The following is a 17298-nucleotide window of genomic DNA, read 5'->3' on the forward strand; positions in this document are numbered from 1 at the left end:
GATGATATGTTGGGTACACACATTAATTGTACTAACAAGAATTAGATTGCAATGCATATGAGACTTGAAAACCAAAGATTAGTTTCAGCTGTGAAATTTATTTCACCTCCCTCCCCAAGCCTACCTTTGCCCCCAGCCCTCATGGCCCAAAATAACCTCACCACTCAGTAACCGCAAAGGCAGTGACTTGGTTCCTTTTAGTCAGGGAGGGAAAACACAGTGTAAGTAATATAGGTTACATAGCAAGCTGAGTGAACATGAGTTGAAACTGAAAGTCTGAGAAAGCTACAAAAAAGTTTCCATTTCAAGTCAGTATGTTTTGGATAAAAAAGAGACCTAATAAAAATGGGAGCAGGAAAATAAAAGATTCGGAACTGGCAATCAGCCATAGAGGTGAAATAGGGAGAGAAGGACAGCAAGAGGAGTGATGGCTGAGGCCATTAAGTGTAGATAAAGATAAGAAGGCAATTATCATTTCAGTAACTGTTGACTTAGGTATCTAGACTATGAAAGCCTCAAAGGTTCTCTGGGAAAATTTGTTCTGATAAAGCAAAGTATGTCTGTTTAAATGTCAGATTATCTCCCTCTTACAAGTCAATCCATCTGAGAGCAATTTTCCTGACTCCCTAAAAGTTGTTATTTTTTTGAACTAAACTAGCAAAGTCTTTAAAAAAGAAAAAAAGATAAACATCTAAGGTTTCCTTTTCCAAATACATAACATGGTTGGACTGTGCCACAGATTAGTCTTCTATACAATATTTGAGTATGCTATTTGTAAGTGTTAGCATTGTAAATGACAGGAGACTTTGAGAGTTTACTTGTAATATTTCCCTAGGTACTGTAATAGCCATAGGTTATGCACTTGCTTGACCATACACTTTTGATGCTATGCGATACAAAATTGGGAAGAGCTCTTCTGTGGTACTGTGTTTCCTTTTCTCTTAGAGTCAGAATAATCCAGTCTGCAAAACTCAGCTTCAGAATATTCAAAAGGAAAGCAGGTTTTTCAGAATTGGATTGAGTAATTATTATACTGAACTTCCCTGCTTTCAAATACCCTGAAGTATTGCTCCATACTATATTCAGACTTATCCAACCCGTGTCTCATGGAATTTGGAAAAGTCACCATTTGTAAGCCCAGCTATAGATGGTGGTCAAAAATAAAAAGTATCAGTGGGCTTTCTTTTTTTTTATTTGACTATAACTAACAATGTTATATTAGTTTTAGGTATACTGTGAGCTTTCTATTTAATACTGTTCAAATCAAAAATATTTCTCTCCTTTGGCTAGATAGCTATTTAAGTTTATATTCACTAGTCCTAACTGGATCAGAATCTTTCAAAAATCACAAGTGGATTATATTTCTGATACATACCTTATTATTTTTACTATTTCCATATTGACCATATGTTTTAATACGTATTTCATTGAAATGACAATTTCTCAGTCATGTGGTTATTTAAGTTTTTTCTTCCATCACTTAAAATAGAAAAAGGGAAAATACAGAAATTTACAGGTTGTGGTTGTGGGAAAGAGCATGAATGTGTTAATCAAATTCAGGCCCTATCTGTTATAAATGTATAGCCTCAGGCAGGTTTAAGATTTCATAGCCTCATCTGCAAAATCAAAGTAGTAGCTTGTTTAAGCGGGTACAAAAGGATTATTATATGTAAAGCATACACTAAAACCTATTCCCATTCTGTCTCACTACCCAGTTCCATTTTAAATCTAGCAACAAGTTTGAAAACTTAGTTTTATATTGCAACTAAATAGCTATGTAAAAAATGGCCTGATAAATACTACTATGTACAAAAGAGAAAACTATTCAAGGATTGTAAATGGCAACAACTAATCTTTGTATCACTTTATAATGTGCAAGTTACTTTATATATGTTACTACATATTATAATTATGTAATCTCATTTAATTGTCATGTTTTGCCAGCTATCCTTGTTCTCTGCATAGATAAGAAACCCAACTCAGAAGCTTAGTCACATGATTGAGAGTGACAGGGCCAAGACTCATATGCAGGGCCTCCATCTCCCTCCTCACATTCTCCACTTATTCCTTTCTCCCTCTCCCAGAAATGGTGGCCAGAACTCCTTGCTTGAATATTTTAAATAATCTCACCTCACTTTATAAATTTCCTAAATTCAGCCAGCATATCACAGCAATAGTGAGAAATTGTCATCTCAATTAACTGCTAGGTAGCAGAACCTCTATAATAACTGGCTTTGTTTTATGTATTAGGTCATATTTGGATCAGCTCCTGACATTGCTCTACTGATCTAACGTATTTTAAAAGTCCTACATTGTACTTCCTTTCAGATTCCTTGTATATAAAAGATGGGAGGTAGAATGAGAGCAGTAGCCTGAGGAATCTCATAAAAAAGAAGAGGACTTAAAGGAATTTCATTTCATATAAATGAAACTAAGCACAGATGGAGCACTCTGTACAAAAGCAGGGAAAACGAGACAAAATCCTCTAAGGAAAGATCAGGTGCTAAATGCATGTAAACGAAGTTTTCTTCGGGAGAAACTAATGTGTCAGATTGTCAGAGGAAATGGTAGCCAACTTCGATGTCAGTAGTAGGGAGGAGTTACCAGTAATCTGGACAAAATTAATCTTAGATCCTGCAGTTTGTGTTAAAAGACAAGAGAAGAATTACTTTATGGCTCTTTTCCCTCTGTGTACCCAAATGAAGCATCCTGTATTTGGAAGAAAACCCTTTCCCCATGACAGAAGCTGGATCAAGGTTTTCTGCAGGGGGTTCTGCTTTGCTAGCTGGCTCATCTGCCAGCTCTCCACTGCTGCTACCTCAGTCTTCATTCCTCAAACCTGCAAAGCCCTTACCTCCTCCTGCACTCTGCGACTTCAGAGAGAAAACAGCAACTATCTTGAACTCCTTCAGCTTTCCTGACACCAAATCTACAAACCTACCTGCACCTGTACCCATTTTTAAGCATTCTTCACTCCTATTGCAATGACCCTCATAGCAAAAGGCTAATCCCTTAACCTATGCACTGGACCTTGTGCAAACAACACACACACAACAACATCATCATCATCATCATCATCATCATCATCATCATCATCATCATCCACTTCTCTGCTGGCTCCTTTCCATCAGCATCTAGATGTATAGATGTATTAAATCTCTCCATCTTTAAAAATAAATAGAAGCATGATCTCATGTCTTCCTCTAGATACTGACCTTTTGCTTTCCTCCTCTTTAACAGCCAAATCTAAAGTGTCACAATTTCTCACCTCCCTCTCATTTCTCAGCCCACTTTAATCTAGATTCTGCTCCCACTACTGTACAAAAAATGCTCAGTAAGATCATTTATGGTTCTTATTTTTACTAGTCTTCCTAGCAATGTTAAACCTTCCTTTTCAAACCACTCTTTAACTGATGTGGTACCTAGTTTTCCTAGTACTTCTCTGACCATTCTTTCTTATTTTCAAGTTTCTTATCAAGTTTATTCTCAACTTGATAGAGATTCTCAGGATTTTGTCCCAAAAGCCCTCTTCTCCTCATTCTGTCCAAACTTCCTAGGCTCTCCCAGCCATTCCCCAGGCCAATGATAAATTTGGGCACTTCTGACCTGTACTTCTCTCCTGAACTCTTCCAAAATTCTACCTGTGTATCCTCTACTAGACATCTTCCTTTAGGATATTTCATAAGCAACTCAAACCCAACAAATCCTAAAGCTCAACTCCTCTTCCCCCATCATCAAACCTGCTTTATCCATATTCCCTACCTCCAGAAATGACACCACTGCCCACCAAGTTCTCGCCAGAAATCTAGGAGCCATCCTTGACTTGTCTCTTTCTCACACATTCCACATCTATCAATCTCCTAATCATGTTTGTTGCACATCTTAAATATCCTTTAAATTTGTGTATGTCTATCATCAATACCACCACTGTCGTCCAAACAACCATCAGCTTTCATCTGGACTGCCCCAATAGCTTCTAGGGTAGTCTTCCAGTATTCATGCATACTCTCCATCCCTCAGTCCATTTTATATTCTGCCAATATCTTAAAGCTCAGCATAATCTGGCTCCTTCCTGCTTTTCCCACGTCTTTATGAGCTAAACCACCCTTGCCCTAGTTTACTGTGCTCCAGCTCTGCAGACTTTCTTGTAGTTCCTCCAACAGAATCCATTCTTTTCTTCCCTTAAAGTCTTCCCTCCTAATGATCTCTCTCCCTCTGATTCCCCCACACTCTTCATCAGGGAAACTCCTATGTCATCTCCTCCTCAGGGAAATCTTCCCTGCTGCAGCAGACTAATTTGCTTTCAGTGTGCCCAAATCATATGTAATTTTTGGTGTTAAATCTCTCTTCCCACTAAACTGTAAATGCCCTGGAGGCTAGGGACCATGTCTGATTTGTTCATCATTGAATCCCTGCTGCTTAATATAGTGCCTGGCACATAGACACTGGTTGTTATTTGTTGAATGAAAAGGTGCAAATACAGAAGCAATTTATCAGAAAGAGCCCATCATCCCTCCATGGCACTGCAATAGGAATCAAAATGCCATGTTATCAGCATAACGTTTCATGCTTGCATAAGAGCAAGCTATCATGGGGGAAGGGAGGTTGATGAACTTAAGCAACCTGACAGAAAACAAGAAACTCACGAAACATATAACTCTAATGTGGACATCTCTTCAATTTATCTGCTGATTTGAGATTTTCCCATTTTACAAAGCTGTAATCCCTGTGTAAGCATTTCTTTCCCCCACTTTCTTTTTCCTAAGTAAACTCTACAGCCAACATTGGGCTTGAACTCACGACCCCGAGAACAAAAGTTGCATGCTGTGCCAGCTGAGCCAGCCAGGCGCCCCATGTGTAAGCAGTTTTAATTCTGCTTTTTTACAAATTTCCACCCTAAATCATTGTCTACTTGTTATGTTTAAAGGCAACATGGGATTACCTCAAGTTAATAGGTCATGATTTTCTTAGCCATTTCCCCACTGCTAGGCTTTTTGGTTAGTTCTGACGTTGCTATGAATAGCAGTGCTACAAACACTATTCATAAATAACTTTTTTGTTTCAAATTATCTCCTTGAGGAATATAAGAGTGGAATTAGGACATCAAAGCATATGAGCAATTTCTATCCCTTCATATAGATAGAGAGTTCTCAAAAGAAAGAATCAGTGTATAGTACCATTAAAAATATATAATACAGAAGCACCTGTGTGGCTGAGTCAGTAAAGCATCTGACTTGGTTTCGGCCTAGGTCATCTTAGGGTCATCGTGAGATTGCACATCCTAAATATCTCCCTCTGTGTGATTTCCTCCCTCTTGAGATTCTCTCCCTCTCCTCCTACCCCTCCTCCTGCTTGTGCACTCTCTCTCTCTAAAATAAATGAAATCCTTGAATATATATATGCTATGTATTATATGCAATATATAATACAAAACCTAAATCTAATTCCATGTAGTCCTACCAACATTGGGTTTTATACTTGTTTAAATTTATTTCGTGAAGTTTAAAAGATAATAACTTTTATTGAGCTCTTTCTATGTGCCAGGGACTTCAAAGGATTTGATATGAATTTTCCCATTTAATAATCACCATAAAACTGTAGGGTAGATGCTATCTCCTCCCTTTTAGTAATGAGAAAACTAAGGCTTAGCATTGCTCAAGTCAAGTAACTCGATAAGGTTTAAATGTAGATGTACTGATTCCAGAACTGTACTCTTAACCAACATAATGTTTGTTAGTGATGGTGTTTTTTTCTGTTTTATTTTCTCAAAAGGAATAACCTCTCTGATTTCAGGAGTATAGTGTAATATACTTCTAGAAAGCTTGTTGTTTGTTGAGGTAAGTATCTAGATGGACCTTTTGCTTGAGAAAAGTCAACTCCCTGGGTTGGCTTGAGTGGGTTGGGGGGATACAAAGAAAGATCAGTTACTCCAAACAATAAAAGGAAAGAAATTTGAATTTTCGTTGGATTCCCTAGGAAAAGAGAATGAAGCCTAGGTAAGAAAGAAGTGGAGGGAGATTGATGAGAAGAACTGAGATGGGATGCCTGCCAGAAACACAGCAGGAGGCAGGGGCCTGCTGGAGATGACTAGTGAGAAGTTTCCCAAGATAGTGGAAAATGGCTTTCCATTTCTGTGAGCAGTCACGTATACACTGACTTTGAAGTTGTTTTCTGTTTTGTGCTGTAGCCTTCCATTAACTCTAAACCTTGTGTGCAATTTGGATACACCCAGCCATCTTGGTGGTGGGTCATTTGCAAGAATGAAGGAAAAGGACAGGCACAGCATGGGCAAGAGGGGCAATAGCCAGAGGACAAGCAGGCTGCACCCTGGTCTGACCCAGGAGATAGAGAAGCAACTTGGAAACGCTTGGGGAAATTGAAGTCTCAGGACTTCCCACAGTGGGTGGAAATGGGGCTGGGGCCATTTTGGTATTGAGAGAATGACCCTTAAACATTAAATTGTTCGGGGTTGCCAGATCGGAAACTTTGGAGTTGTATTCAAGTTGAAAAAGTACTTTTGTTCAGACACAGTGAAAGAAATATGATTTATTAGCAGCATTTGTCAGTCCTTGATATAGAGTACTTAACTTCCTGATCTCGCAGTGAAGGTGTGCCACAGGGCTCCAGACCTCCAGCCTCTCCTCTGTGGACAGATTCAGTCCCTTGGTGATATCTCATCCAGGTTCATGCTTCTAGATACGATCCCTATGTCGACAGTTCCCAAATTTGTATCTCCCAGACTTCTCTCCAGTGTTGCCCACTTGACATTCCCCACTTACCCAGATGAGTTTAAAACTCATCTCAAATTTAGCATGTCCAATATTACATTTCTGATATTCCTTCCTCAAACCGCACCACTCATGGTTTTCTCCATCTCGGTCATTGGCAACTCTATCCATCCTTTCAAGCCAAAACACAGAGTCATCCTTTATCACTCTTTTTCTGTCATATCCCATCTCTAGTTTGACAGGCAAGTCTGTTATTTTTACCTTCAGAATATATCCAGAATCTGCCCATTCCCACCGTCTCTACTTCTACCACTCTGGTCAGAACCACCATCATCTCTCACCTGTATTGCCACAAAAGTCTCAGATTAACCCCCTGCTTCCACCTCCCCCAACCCCCAGCAGCCAAGGGTGATCCTTTTAAAACCTGTACAGGAAAAGCTTGTTGCTCCTCTGCTTCCCATTTCATTCACAGTAAAAGCCTAAGTTCTTCCAGTGGTCTTCTGTGATCTCCCCATCCCCTGCCACCCTGCCCTGCCCCACTATTACCTCTTTCACCTCACTTCCTTGCCCTGCCCCCTTGTTGTCTCTCTTCAGCTCCACCTGCATCCTTGATGTTACTGAACAAAGCCAGGCACCTTAAAACTTTTGCATTGGCTATTCTGCCTGGAATGCCCCACAAAGTGTATTCTCTCACTTCTTTTACATCTTTACTTAAATATCAACTTTTCAGTCAGATCTTCCCTTAACCATCATCCTCTTTTATTTTTTTATTTTAATTCCAGTATAGTTAATGTATAGTGTTGTAGGTTTCAGGTACAATATAGGGCTTCGGTAATTCTATACATTACTCAGTGCTCATCATGATAAGTGTACTCTTAATCCCAACACCTATTTCACCCATCCCCCCACCCACCTCCCCTCTGGTGACCATCTGTTTGTTCTCTATATAAAGAGTCTGTTTTTTGGTTTGTCTCTTTTTTTTCTTTGTTCATTTGTTTCTTAAATTCCACATATGAGTGAAACCATATGGTATTTGTCTTTCTCTGACTTATTTCACTTAGCATTATACCCTCTAGATTCATCCATGTTGTTGCAAATGGTAAGATTTCATTCTTTTTTATGGCTGAGTAATATTCCATATATAATATGGAATATTAATATAAGGGTGTGTATATATGTACATATATATACACACCATCTCTTCTTTATCCTGTTCATCTGTTGATGGACACTTGGGCTGCTTCCACAACTTTGCTATTGTAAATAGTGCTGCTATAAACATAGGGGTGCATGTATCTTTTCAAATTAGTGTTTTCAGATTCTTTGGCTAAATACCCAGGAGTGGAATTACTGGATCATATGTGTGGTAATTCTTTTTAATTTTTTGAGGAACCTCTATACTGTTTTCTGCAGTGGCTGTACCAGTCTGCATTCCCACCAGCAGTGCATGACCATTATCCTCTTTTAATTGCAGTATCTCATCAGCATTTCCAATCCCAATTCTCTTGCTTTACGCTTTTTCCTTTAGCACTTAATCACCTTCTAGCATACTGTATAATGTATTGTTATAATTAACTATTATAATTTAGTATCTTTGTTGCTTATTATCTTATCTTCCTCCACTCACCACTACAATATATAAGCTCCATGAAGCTAAAGATCTCTTTGTACCTTGTTCACTAATATATCCCAAGCACTTAGCATCATGCCTAAGTCATTCAATGCCTAACTCACTCAATGATAATTATCTGAGTGAAAAAAATGAAAATGAAAATGAAAATGAAATCTGTCATCCCCAGCAACAGAATGAGAATCTAAGTCCACAATTTCATACAAGAATACACATTTTCCTTTAGACCAGGGATCAGCAAACTTCTTCTTAAATAATAATAAATATTATAGGCTTACAGTTCATACGGTCTCTGTTGTAACTACACAGCCTCTGCCTTGGGAGCTCTAAGGTGGCCAGAGACTGTATATATAAACAAATGGGCGTGACTGTGTTCCAATAAAACTATTTAGAAAAATGAGCAGCCAACTAGTGGGCTGTACTTCACTGATTTCTCCTTTAGACAAAGACATATCTCAGTAAATCATAACTCTTCATTGGCAGGCTAAGCTCTACCCATCAACTTTACTAATTGCCAAAAACAAAATTTTGGAAAAGTGAATGCAAACCTAGCAAAATTACAGATGAGTAGCTTCTCTGCCTGCAGACAGATTGGGCATTCCTTACTCAAAGTGGCTGTTGAGCAATATAGGACTTGGGGGTGGGAGATAGGGAGAAAAACCCTGATATCAGCCACTTTCTGACTAATGAGTGTAGAACACATTATCTGTAGCTTTGGAGTATCCTCTAGAGGTTTCTAATATGCAGAATGATCTACTTCTGAGACCTCTTTTCTCTAGGCCATTAAGTTCTTTGGCATTGATGATGAATTTCCTGTAGAAAAGAAACCACTTTTATTTTTGTCAGCTATTCTAAAAGTCAATAGATGGACACAGTGGTTGTAAAAATACCTGCCAATATCCTGAGGCCCGAGCCCTAATCTCCTGCCATCTAGACCAGTGATTCCCAATCAGGGGCAGTTTCGCCTCACAGGGGACATTTGGCAACATCTGAAGATGTCTTTGGTTATCACACCAAGGGGCGGTGGCGGGGGGGGGGGTGCTACTGGTGTGAGGTGGACAGAGGCCCAGGATGCAGCTAAGCATCCTACAATGCACAGAAAACCCCTATAACAAAGAACTCGGCAGCCCAAAATATCAGTAGTGCTGAAGTTGAGAAACCATGATCTCGACTATTCTGCTGGACTTTTTTTTTTAATTTTATTTTATTATGTTAATCACCATACATTACGTCATTAGTTTTTGTTGTAGTGTTCCATGATTCATTGTTTGCGTATAACACCCAGTGCTCCATTCAGTACGTGCCCTCTTTAATACCCATCACCAGGCTAACCCATCCCCCCAACCCCCCTCCCCTCTAGAACCCTCAGTTTGTTTCTCAGAGTCCATAGTCTCTCATGGTTCATCTCCCCCTCCAATTTACCCCCCCTTTGTTTTTCCCTTCCTACCTTTTTTTTTTTAAATATAATGTATTATTTGTTTCAGAGGTACAGGTCTGTGATTCAACAGTCTTAACACAATTCACAGCGCTCACCATAGCACATACCCTCCCCAATGTCTATCACCCAGCCACCCCATCCCTCCCACCCCCCACCACTCCAGCAACCCTCAGTTTGTTTCCTGAGATTAAGAATTCCTCATACCAGTGAGATCATATGATACTCGTCTTTTTCTGATTGACTTATTTCGCTTGGACTTTTATTTTTATTTTTTTTAAAGATTTTATTTATTTATTTGACAGAGAGAGAAACACAGCGAGAGAGGGAACCCAAGCAGGGGCAGAGGGAGAGGGAGAAGCAGGCTTCCTGCGGAGCAGGGAGCCCGATGCGGGGCTCGATCCCAAGACCCTGGGATCACGACCTGAGCGGAAGGCAGACGCTTAATGACCGAGCCACCCAGGTGCCCCTCGCTTGGACTTTTAATCTGCTTTGTACTCCACTGCCAAACCAGCATTCCTAAACCACCAAATTTATCTAAACATCACTCCTAAGCTTCAGTAGCTCCAGTAGCCCCTCATTGCCTGAAAGTTCAAATCTTTCCTTCTCATCCTGGCATTTAAATCCCTCAGGATTTTGCCCACTTGTGTTTTCATTCCCCAGCAGGAACTCTGCTTCTCACAAGTTTTCATCCGCACCATCCTCCACACAGTCCTTTTTACCAATGTTATCCCTCGCACACGTACCTTGTGAGGCTCCTCCCCACATCTCTTCTCTGATCCAGCTCTTACTCATTCTTTGAAGCCCACACACGCTTCACACCCCTCTGCCAATGAGTTGGTCCCTTTTTTGTACCACTCCCTTCTGTACTTACCATGGGCTCACATGTTTTACACTGTTAGAATAGCTCTTCCCTCTATCTTGTTTCCTCAATAAACTCCCTGAAGGGTTCCACATTGTATTTCTGGCCTTTCGGTCTCAGTTTGCACAGCATAAGGTGTGAAAACTGTATGGTTGTATTGAGAGATTCTTGTATTGAGAGTCAAATGAGATGAGTATAAAAAGCACCTTGTACAGGGCCTGGTACCCAGTTAAGTGCTCAGAAAATTATAGTATCATAGTATCTATAGGAGCATACAATCAGGAGCCCACAGAAGGTGCTTAATAAATCTTTTAATAGTAGTTACGTACTGGAGAGAGCATGCATTCAGACTAGCCTGGTATTTGGAACTAACAGCAAAGAAAAACTTGCATCAGAAATTCTACACCAATTAACACGCCTCCATGCTAGAGTGAATCCAGGAGAAGTGGGTGTCACATTTTCTCAAAGTGGTGCCTAAGCCAACCTTTCTGCCTTTAACAAGTTAATGAATAGCTCATGAGTAAGCTTTGCCCACTCTGGCCCACTTTAGAAGGCTGCCGAATAGGATAGGATGTCGATAGGCCACACTCAGCTTTGCTGGGGTCCCAGCTGTAACCTCCCTAAGTGATTCTGCTCTCAGCAGCTGGAGGCTCTGATATCCCTAGAGAAGTGGGCACCAGCGGGATGAGGCTGCAAAGAGGTCCTGGCCTTTCCCCAAGTGGAAGAGAGCCTTGTCTCAGATCTTGTGAGAGAAGGGAGTGGGGCCTGGTATTCCGAGCAGCCCAGGTTTGGCTTTGGGCCAGGCACTGAGTGGCAAACAAGAAGGAACACATTCCGGGAAGGCAAGGAGCCCTGCCAACGCAACGGGGGCCGGACAAGCTGGGCCTGCTGGGCGCCAGGTGCTCCTTGGCTCTGTGGAGGTCAGGCACTCAGGGAAATGCACTCGGGTTTCTCTGGATTATCGTTTCAGAGGCTTAAACACCTCCCTCCCTCTCACTTCAGGTGGACAAAGCAGTGCTAAACCTCTAAACCTGAATCCTCTGCTCTCTGGGTTCTAGCCCCTCATCTCTGAATGAAGGTAGGAGAGGAAGGAGTGTTGTGGCCTCCTGAGATCACACTTTGGGGGAGCCAGGTTTCTGTAATTCTGTGCCCTGAGTAAAAGAAGATGCTGCTGACAGCAAGGGCAGGTCAAGGGGAAACCTGGGATTTCTATGCCCTTGTTGGAAGAGTAGCCGAGCTCCCCACCCTCCCCCTCCTACATCCACCCATCCCCTCACCCCACACCCCCAAACAACACATGCTGGTTCTTCACACCTGCCAGGTCTGCCTCCCTACTGGCCTGACCTTCAGGTCTGGAGAGCCTTTGGGAAGGCATTCCATTCTGCCCCCCACCAACCCCCCTCCCCCCCATGAAAGAAGAGGAAAAGGAAAAGAGAAACGACCAAAGGAGACCGTGGAGAAATGGCCACGGGAGCTTGCCAGAGCTCCCCTTCTGCCGCTGGATAGGCGATGCACTGGACTCGGACCAGACCTGGCCCGGTTTCACCCCACAAGGGAACAGCAGCCGGGGCCTTTCTCTGCCGAAGGAGAATGAAGTCTGGTCCTCTCTGCGGCTCCAGCTCCTGCTGGGCTTTGCTGCCACCTTGTGGCCTAGATGGCATCTCTTCCCCCCTCAAGGAGACCAGCCTGGAGATCTGGCTTCAGTCCCCGCCTGAGGCAAACCTGAGAGCCTTCTCTGAGAAGCTTCTCTACCCTAGGACACCCTGCTTCTGCAGCCCAGCAGCTGGGAGAGAGGGGCAGCCCAGGTTCATGACCTCACCCAGCTCGACAGGTGTCCTAATGCCATGGCCACCAGGTAGGCGGGCCAAGGCTGGCTGGCTGGGGGCCAGGGGTAGGGGTGGGGGCAGTCTCTTACTCACAGGAGACCCCTGTGGGTTACAGTTCAGCCAGAGCTCCCCTCATTCCTGAATGTCCTTTTCACCAGAGCCCCTGCTCCTCCCACGACCCTGCCTTGTCTGGCTACACCCATGTTGTAAAACCCAGGCTCCTGCATATATATATATATATATATATTCTCCAATGTCTCCAAATTTAAGGCAGTTGTTTCTTCCTTATAAAGCTAGCTCATTTCAACTTTAAAATTATAAGGATTGTATGCCCTCTCTGTGATGCTGCTGCTATGAACCAGTCCCTGAGAATAATGGAAAGGGGTATATTATGTAGATTATCAGCCATATTTTCCTGCATATTACATTCACGTGTTTATTTCATCTAGCAAAAGAAAGCATTTGTTTTCAGCAACCACTGATCCTACAGACTCCAAACTTTCTGATCTGAGCAGCAGTACCCAGGGATTGTATAAAGTCCAAATTCCCTTTTACTGTCTACCTCTCCAGCCTCTTTGTGTGTGTGTGTGTGTGTGTGTGTGTGGTAAAATACACATAAAATTTACTGTCATCACTTTTAAGTGTATAGTTCCATAGTGTCAAGTATATTCCCATTGTTGTGCAACCATCATCACTGTCTCCAGAACTCTGTTCGTCTTGTAAAACTGAAACTCTATGCCCATTAAACAATAACTCTCGCTTCCCTTCCCCCCAGCCCCTGGCAAACACCACTCTACTTTCTGTCTCTATGAATGTGACCACTCTAGGTACCTCATATAAGTGGAATCATACAGTGTTTATCTTTTTTTTTTTCTAAAGATTTATTTATTTGAGAGTGTGTGTGTGAGCAAGGGGAGGAGCAGAGGGAGAGGGAGAAGAAGACTCCCCGCTGAGCACGGAGCCCAATACAGGGGTTCGATCCCAAGACCCTGAGATCATGACCTGAGTCGAAATCAAGAGACAGTGGCTCAGCTGACTGAGCCACCCAGGTGCCCCACTGTTTGCTTTTTTGTGGCTGGCTTATTTCACTTGGCAGAATGTCCTCAAAGTTCATCCATATTATAGCATGTGTTAGAATTTTCCTCCTTTTTAAGGATGAGTAACATTCCATTGTATGCATATACCACATTTTGCTTATCCATTCATTGGTTAATAGACACCTGACCTGGGTTGCTTCCACCTTTCGGCTATTATGAGTAATGCTCCTCTGAACGTGGGTGTGCAGATAGATAACTCTTCAAACTCTGCTTTCAGTTCTTTTGGGTATACAGCCAGGAGTGGTATTACTGGATCATATGGTAATTGCCTTTAGTGTTTTGAAAAACTGCCATACTATTTTGCACAGCGGCAGCGGCACCATTTTACATTCCCACCTGCAGTGCATAAGGCCTCCAATTTCCCCACATCCTCACCAACACTTGTTTTCTGTTTGAGAGTAGCCGTCCTAATGTGTGTGAAGTGGCGCCTGATTGTGGTTCTGATTTCCCTAGTGACTAGTGATGCTGAGCATCTTTTCATGTGCCTGTCGGCCATTTGTATCTCTTCTTCGGAGAAATGTCCATTCAAGTTCCTTACCCATTTTTTAATTGGTTGTATATGTTGTTGGTGTTGACCTCTCCAACCTCTTTCCACATCACTCTCCCACCTGATCAGTATCCTAGCGTCATGCAGAGTCTCTCTGTGCAGAAGAGACATATGTGTTCTCTCCTACGTTTTGCAGTTACTGATCCATTTGCCACGAAATGCTCCTCCCGTGGCTGGTTCCTCATCCTTTAACATTAATCTAAAAGTCACTTCAGAGAACCTTTCCTGACCGACCACCCATCTATAGCCAACTCCCCATTTACTCATATCACCGTTTCTCCCCTTCATGGAACCTAACCACAATCTGTACTTACCTTGCTTGTTTACATATTTACTTGGAACTTATGTTTACATGGTGTGTAAGTGCCATGGGGACACAGAGATACTGAGTGACATGTTCACTGCTATATCCCCAGTGCCCCACATAGTACCTGGCTCGTGCTCTGGGCTCAGTATTTGCTGAATGAATGAATCACTACTAGAAGGGGCATCCTAGGGAAAAAGAAAGGTAACGTGACACAAATTGGAACTTCACCTCCCTAACCTAGGCTCGATGTCATAGAAAAGGACACAGGGATTTTCTGGCTCGGAGTTCTGGACTTGAATTCCTGAGTCAGAAGCACAGTACCATTTGAACCCAGGACGTTGCTTTGGAGCTGCCCAAGAGAAATAGGGAAGCCTTCTCGGTGTCCCCCCAGCAGAGGCAGGAGGCTGCGGAGGTTTCCTGTGGCTGCTCTTCACCTTCCCAGTATGCCTGAAGTATGAGGCGGCTCAGCCACAGCCCTGTGAGATTTGCAGAGTACTCGAGATTCTGGGGATGACTTGGGCCCCGTCAGTCTCCTTAGTGCCAAATATGTTAACATGAGGACCTTTTGTGAGTCGTCAAAAGATAAAAATGAACTTTCCATACCACAGGACACTAGAAAAAATCAAATGTTTATATTTTAAAATATTTTCAAAGGCTACTGCCATGCTGGAACAACCCAAGGATAGTCGAACCAATCTCTCAGGGACTCAAAGGGACTCAGCCAGTGCAAGCAGTTCTGTATAAATACACATAGTTTACAAATGAACACAAGGGAAAGGACAGTGGCCCCACAGGACCAGGCTGAGGAACAAAAGGGAGAAACGGACAAGGGGCCCTCCAGAGTGACAGGCACACTCATGCCCAAGAGGACCTCCAGAGCCACCTCCCCTATAGCATGCCTCTTGCCTTTTCTGAGCCCAGGGCATGGCTGGAGACCGGATTCACCAGCATGTTGGCACAGCTACCCATGACTTGGTACCTCTGGTGGCCTCTCACGAGCCTCTGGCTCAACCTAGCAGGGCTCAGAGAATGGACCTGTTCTCCCTGCCCTTCAGCAAGGACCAAGGCGGGGAGACACTGGGGCAAGTAGGACTATTTCCCTGAAAAATGATAAAAAGGAGTGTTGAAGGGGGCTGGTTCCAAAAAAAGGATGGGTTTTTATCCAGTGTGGTGCTGTGGGGAGAATGGAATATGAGTTCCCCTGACACCCACAGAGGTGGTACAAGCAACCCCCCAGGCAGGCTCTAAGCTTAATCCTAGAAACTGCAGCGGGGAAGAATAAAGAGACCGCTCGTCTGAGCTTAGGGACTTGTCACCTACAGATCCGTCCCCCACATCCTCATTTGGGTTTGTCATAAACAGGACAATCATGGCTCCACAATAACTCATTTCCACTTGGATTTTTCCCTGATTAACCTCTCAGGTGTTTGAAGAAGGAAAAGCAGTGACTGTTTCTGACACACTCACCCCATCACCAGTGACTTTGCCTGACACACCTGACCTCCTCACGAAGGCCCTTCTAGAACCCCCAAAGGCACTGTCTTGGCATACTGGAGTCCCAGGGAGAGCAGGCAGAGTTCTGAGGCACTTGGAGAGATGGAGAACTCTCTAAGGCAAAGCTACCACTGTGTCCACTCTTCCCATCCCCCACCTCTCTTGTCCCCAGAGGTATCAGACAGAACCCCTTGACCTGGTCCCTGCACTGTACCAGGCCCACCTTGGACACCCCGACCTTATTCATGGAGTGGAGGACCCTCCCCCATGGCCTGCAACTCCCCGATTCCAAGTGACACGAGTGAGCTCTGCCCTGCGGTGGCCCAACACCCTCATGCCCAGCTGCCCAGCCACATGTCCCCAACAGGCTGCTATTGGTCATGGCCTCTCAGGCAGTCAGGCAGGGAGTACAAAGCCAGCTCAAATCAAAGCCACCGACCTTCCCCTCCCCACCCCCCATCCTCTACTTCCTGCCTGGGGCACCTTAGAACTGTTTGAGCACACCAGGGGAAGAGGCAGTACCAGGTCTGTGACCACAGTGACCACAGGCCCTGTTCCACCTGTCTCACCAGGAAGTGGCAGCTAAGGACACAGAACGCTGGACCTCGGCCCTCCTTCGCAGCCCCTGCCACCATCCTCTGCTGCAAGTACTGTCCTCCGGATTCAGCCAGCCTCCTCATGAGGGGCGGGAACCTTCCCCTCTGGCTGGGATCCTAGCTACGCACCCTCCTCTGGTCGTTCCTAGCTCCCCCACCCCACCTCCCCTGTCTGCTCTGGGCCTGACAGGTGCCTAGCTCCCAGTCCCTTTGGGCCCCAGGACAGGGACCCTTGGGGGCCCCAGTGAGAGCACAGTATGTTGGGAGAGAGCAGAGCCCCACTGGTGGCTTGCGTCTGGGCCTATGTGCCACTACTGCCGCGAGCCACGTGGCCGTGGAGAGCTGCATTCCAGGTACCAAATCGTGGCCTTTGTCCCTTGGGTGGTTCCTAGTGCTCTGCCTCTGTGCCAGACTGTTTCCAAGGAACACGCTAACTTTCTTTGTCCAAGGGCTTGCTGAAGCTTAGTATGCAGAATTTCTCGGCTGGTTCCAAGAATCTGGCTTCGTGTCTTAGTCCCCAAATTGTAGGAGCTTTGTCAACAGCAGGGATAAGAGTTGCAGGGAGGAGGAAGGATCTGGAGTATTTTCCTTCATACTCCGTCTCAGCACAGCAACAGCGTAAACCACGGGGGTCACTGGTGGAAGCTTAGCACCCAGAGCGTTCTTCTTGGAGAAGCCAAGGTGGTTGTTACCTGCACACAGGAGATCCCCAGATCAGAGAAGGGGCCTTACCCTGCGCACTGTGTCCAACCTTGCTTGCGCCAGCCCAAGGGCAG

At 43.9% G+C, this 17298-nt stretch overlaps 2 protein-coding genes across 8 annotated transcripts in view; both read right to left on the minus strand.

The window, feature by feature from the left end:
* Window positions 1–17298, minus strand: part of MYO9A (myosin IXA) — a 347057-nt gene that overhangs the window by 307912 nt on the left and 21847 nt on the right. The window lies entirely within an intron of this gene.
* Window positions 13750–17298, minus strand: part of GRAMD2A (GRAM domain containing 2A) — a 35981-nt gene continuing 32432 nt past the window's right edge. For 6 of the 7 annotated variants that reach the window (XM_027572339.1, XM_027572336.1, XM_027572343.1 and 3 more), the window contains one exon: window positions 17076–17214. In XM_027572339.1, the coding sequence (XP_027428140.1) occupies window positions 17211–17214 (4 nt within the window). In that variant the 3' untranslated portion in view covers window positions 17076–17210. Of the gene's footprint in view, window positions 17215–17298 lie in introns of all 7 variants that reach the window. The other variant, XM_027572338.2, reaches the window with a different exon arrangement.

This window comes from Zalophus californianus, chromosome 6 (genome assembly GCF_009762305.2).
Source record: "Zalophus californianus isolate mZalCal1 chromosome 6, mZalCal1.pri.v2, whole genome shotgun sequence".
NCBI classification, from domain to species: Eukaryota; Metazoa; Chordata; class Mammalia; order Carnivora; family Otariidae; genus Zalophus; species Zalophus californianus.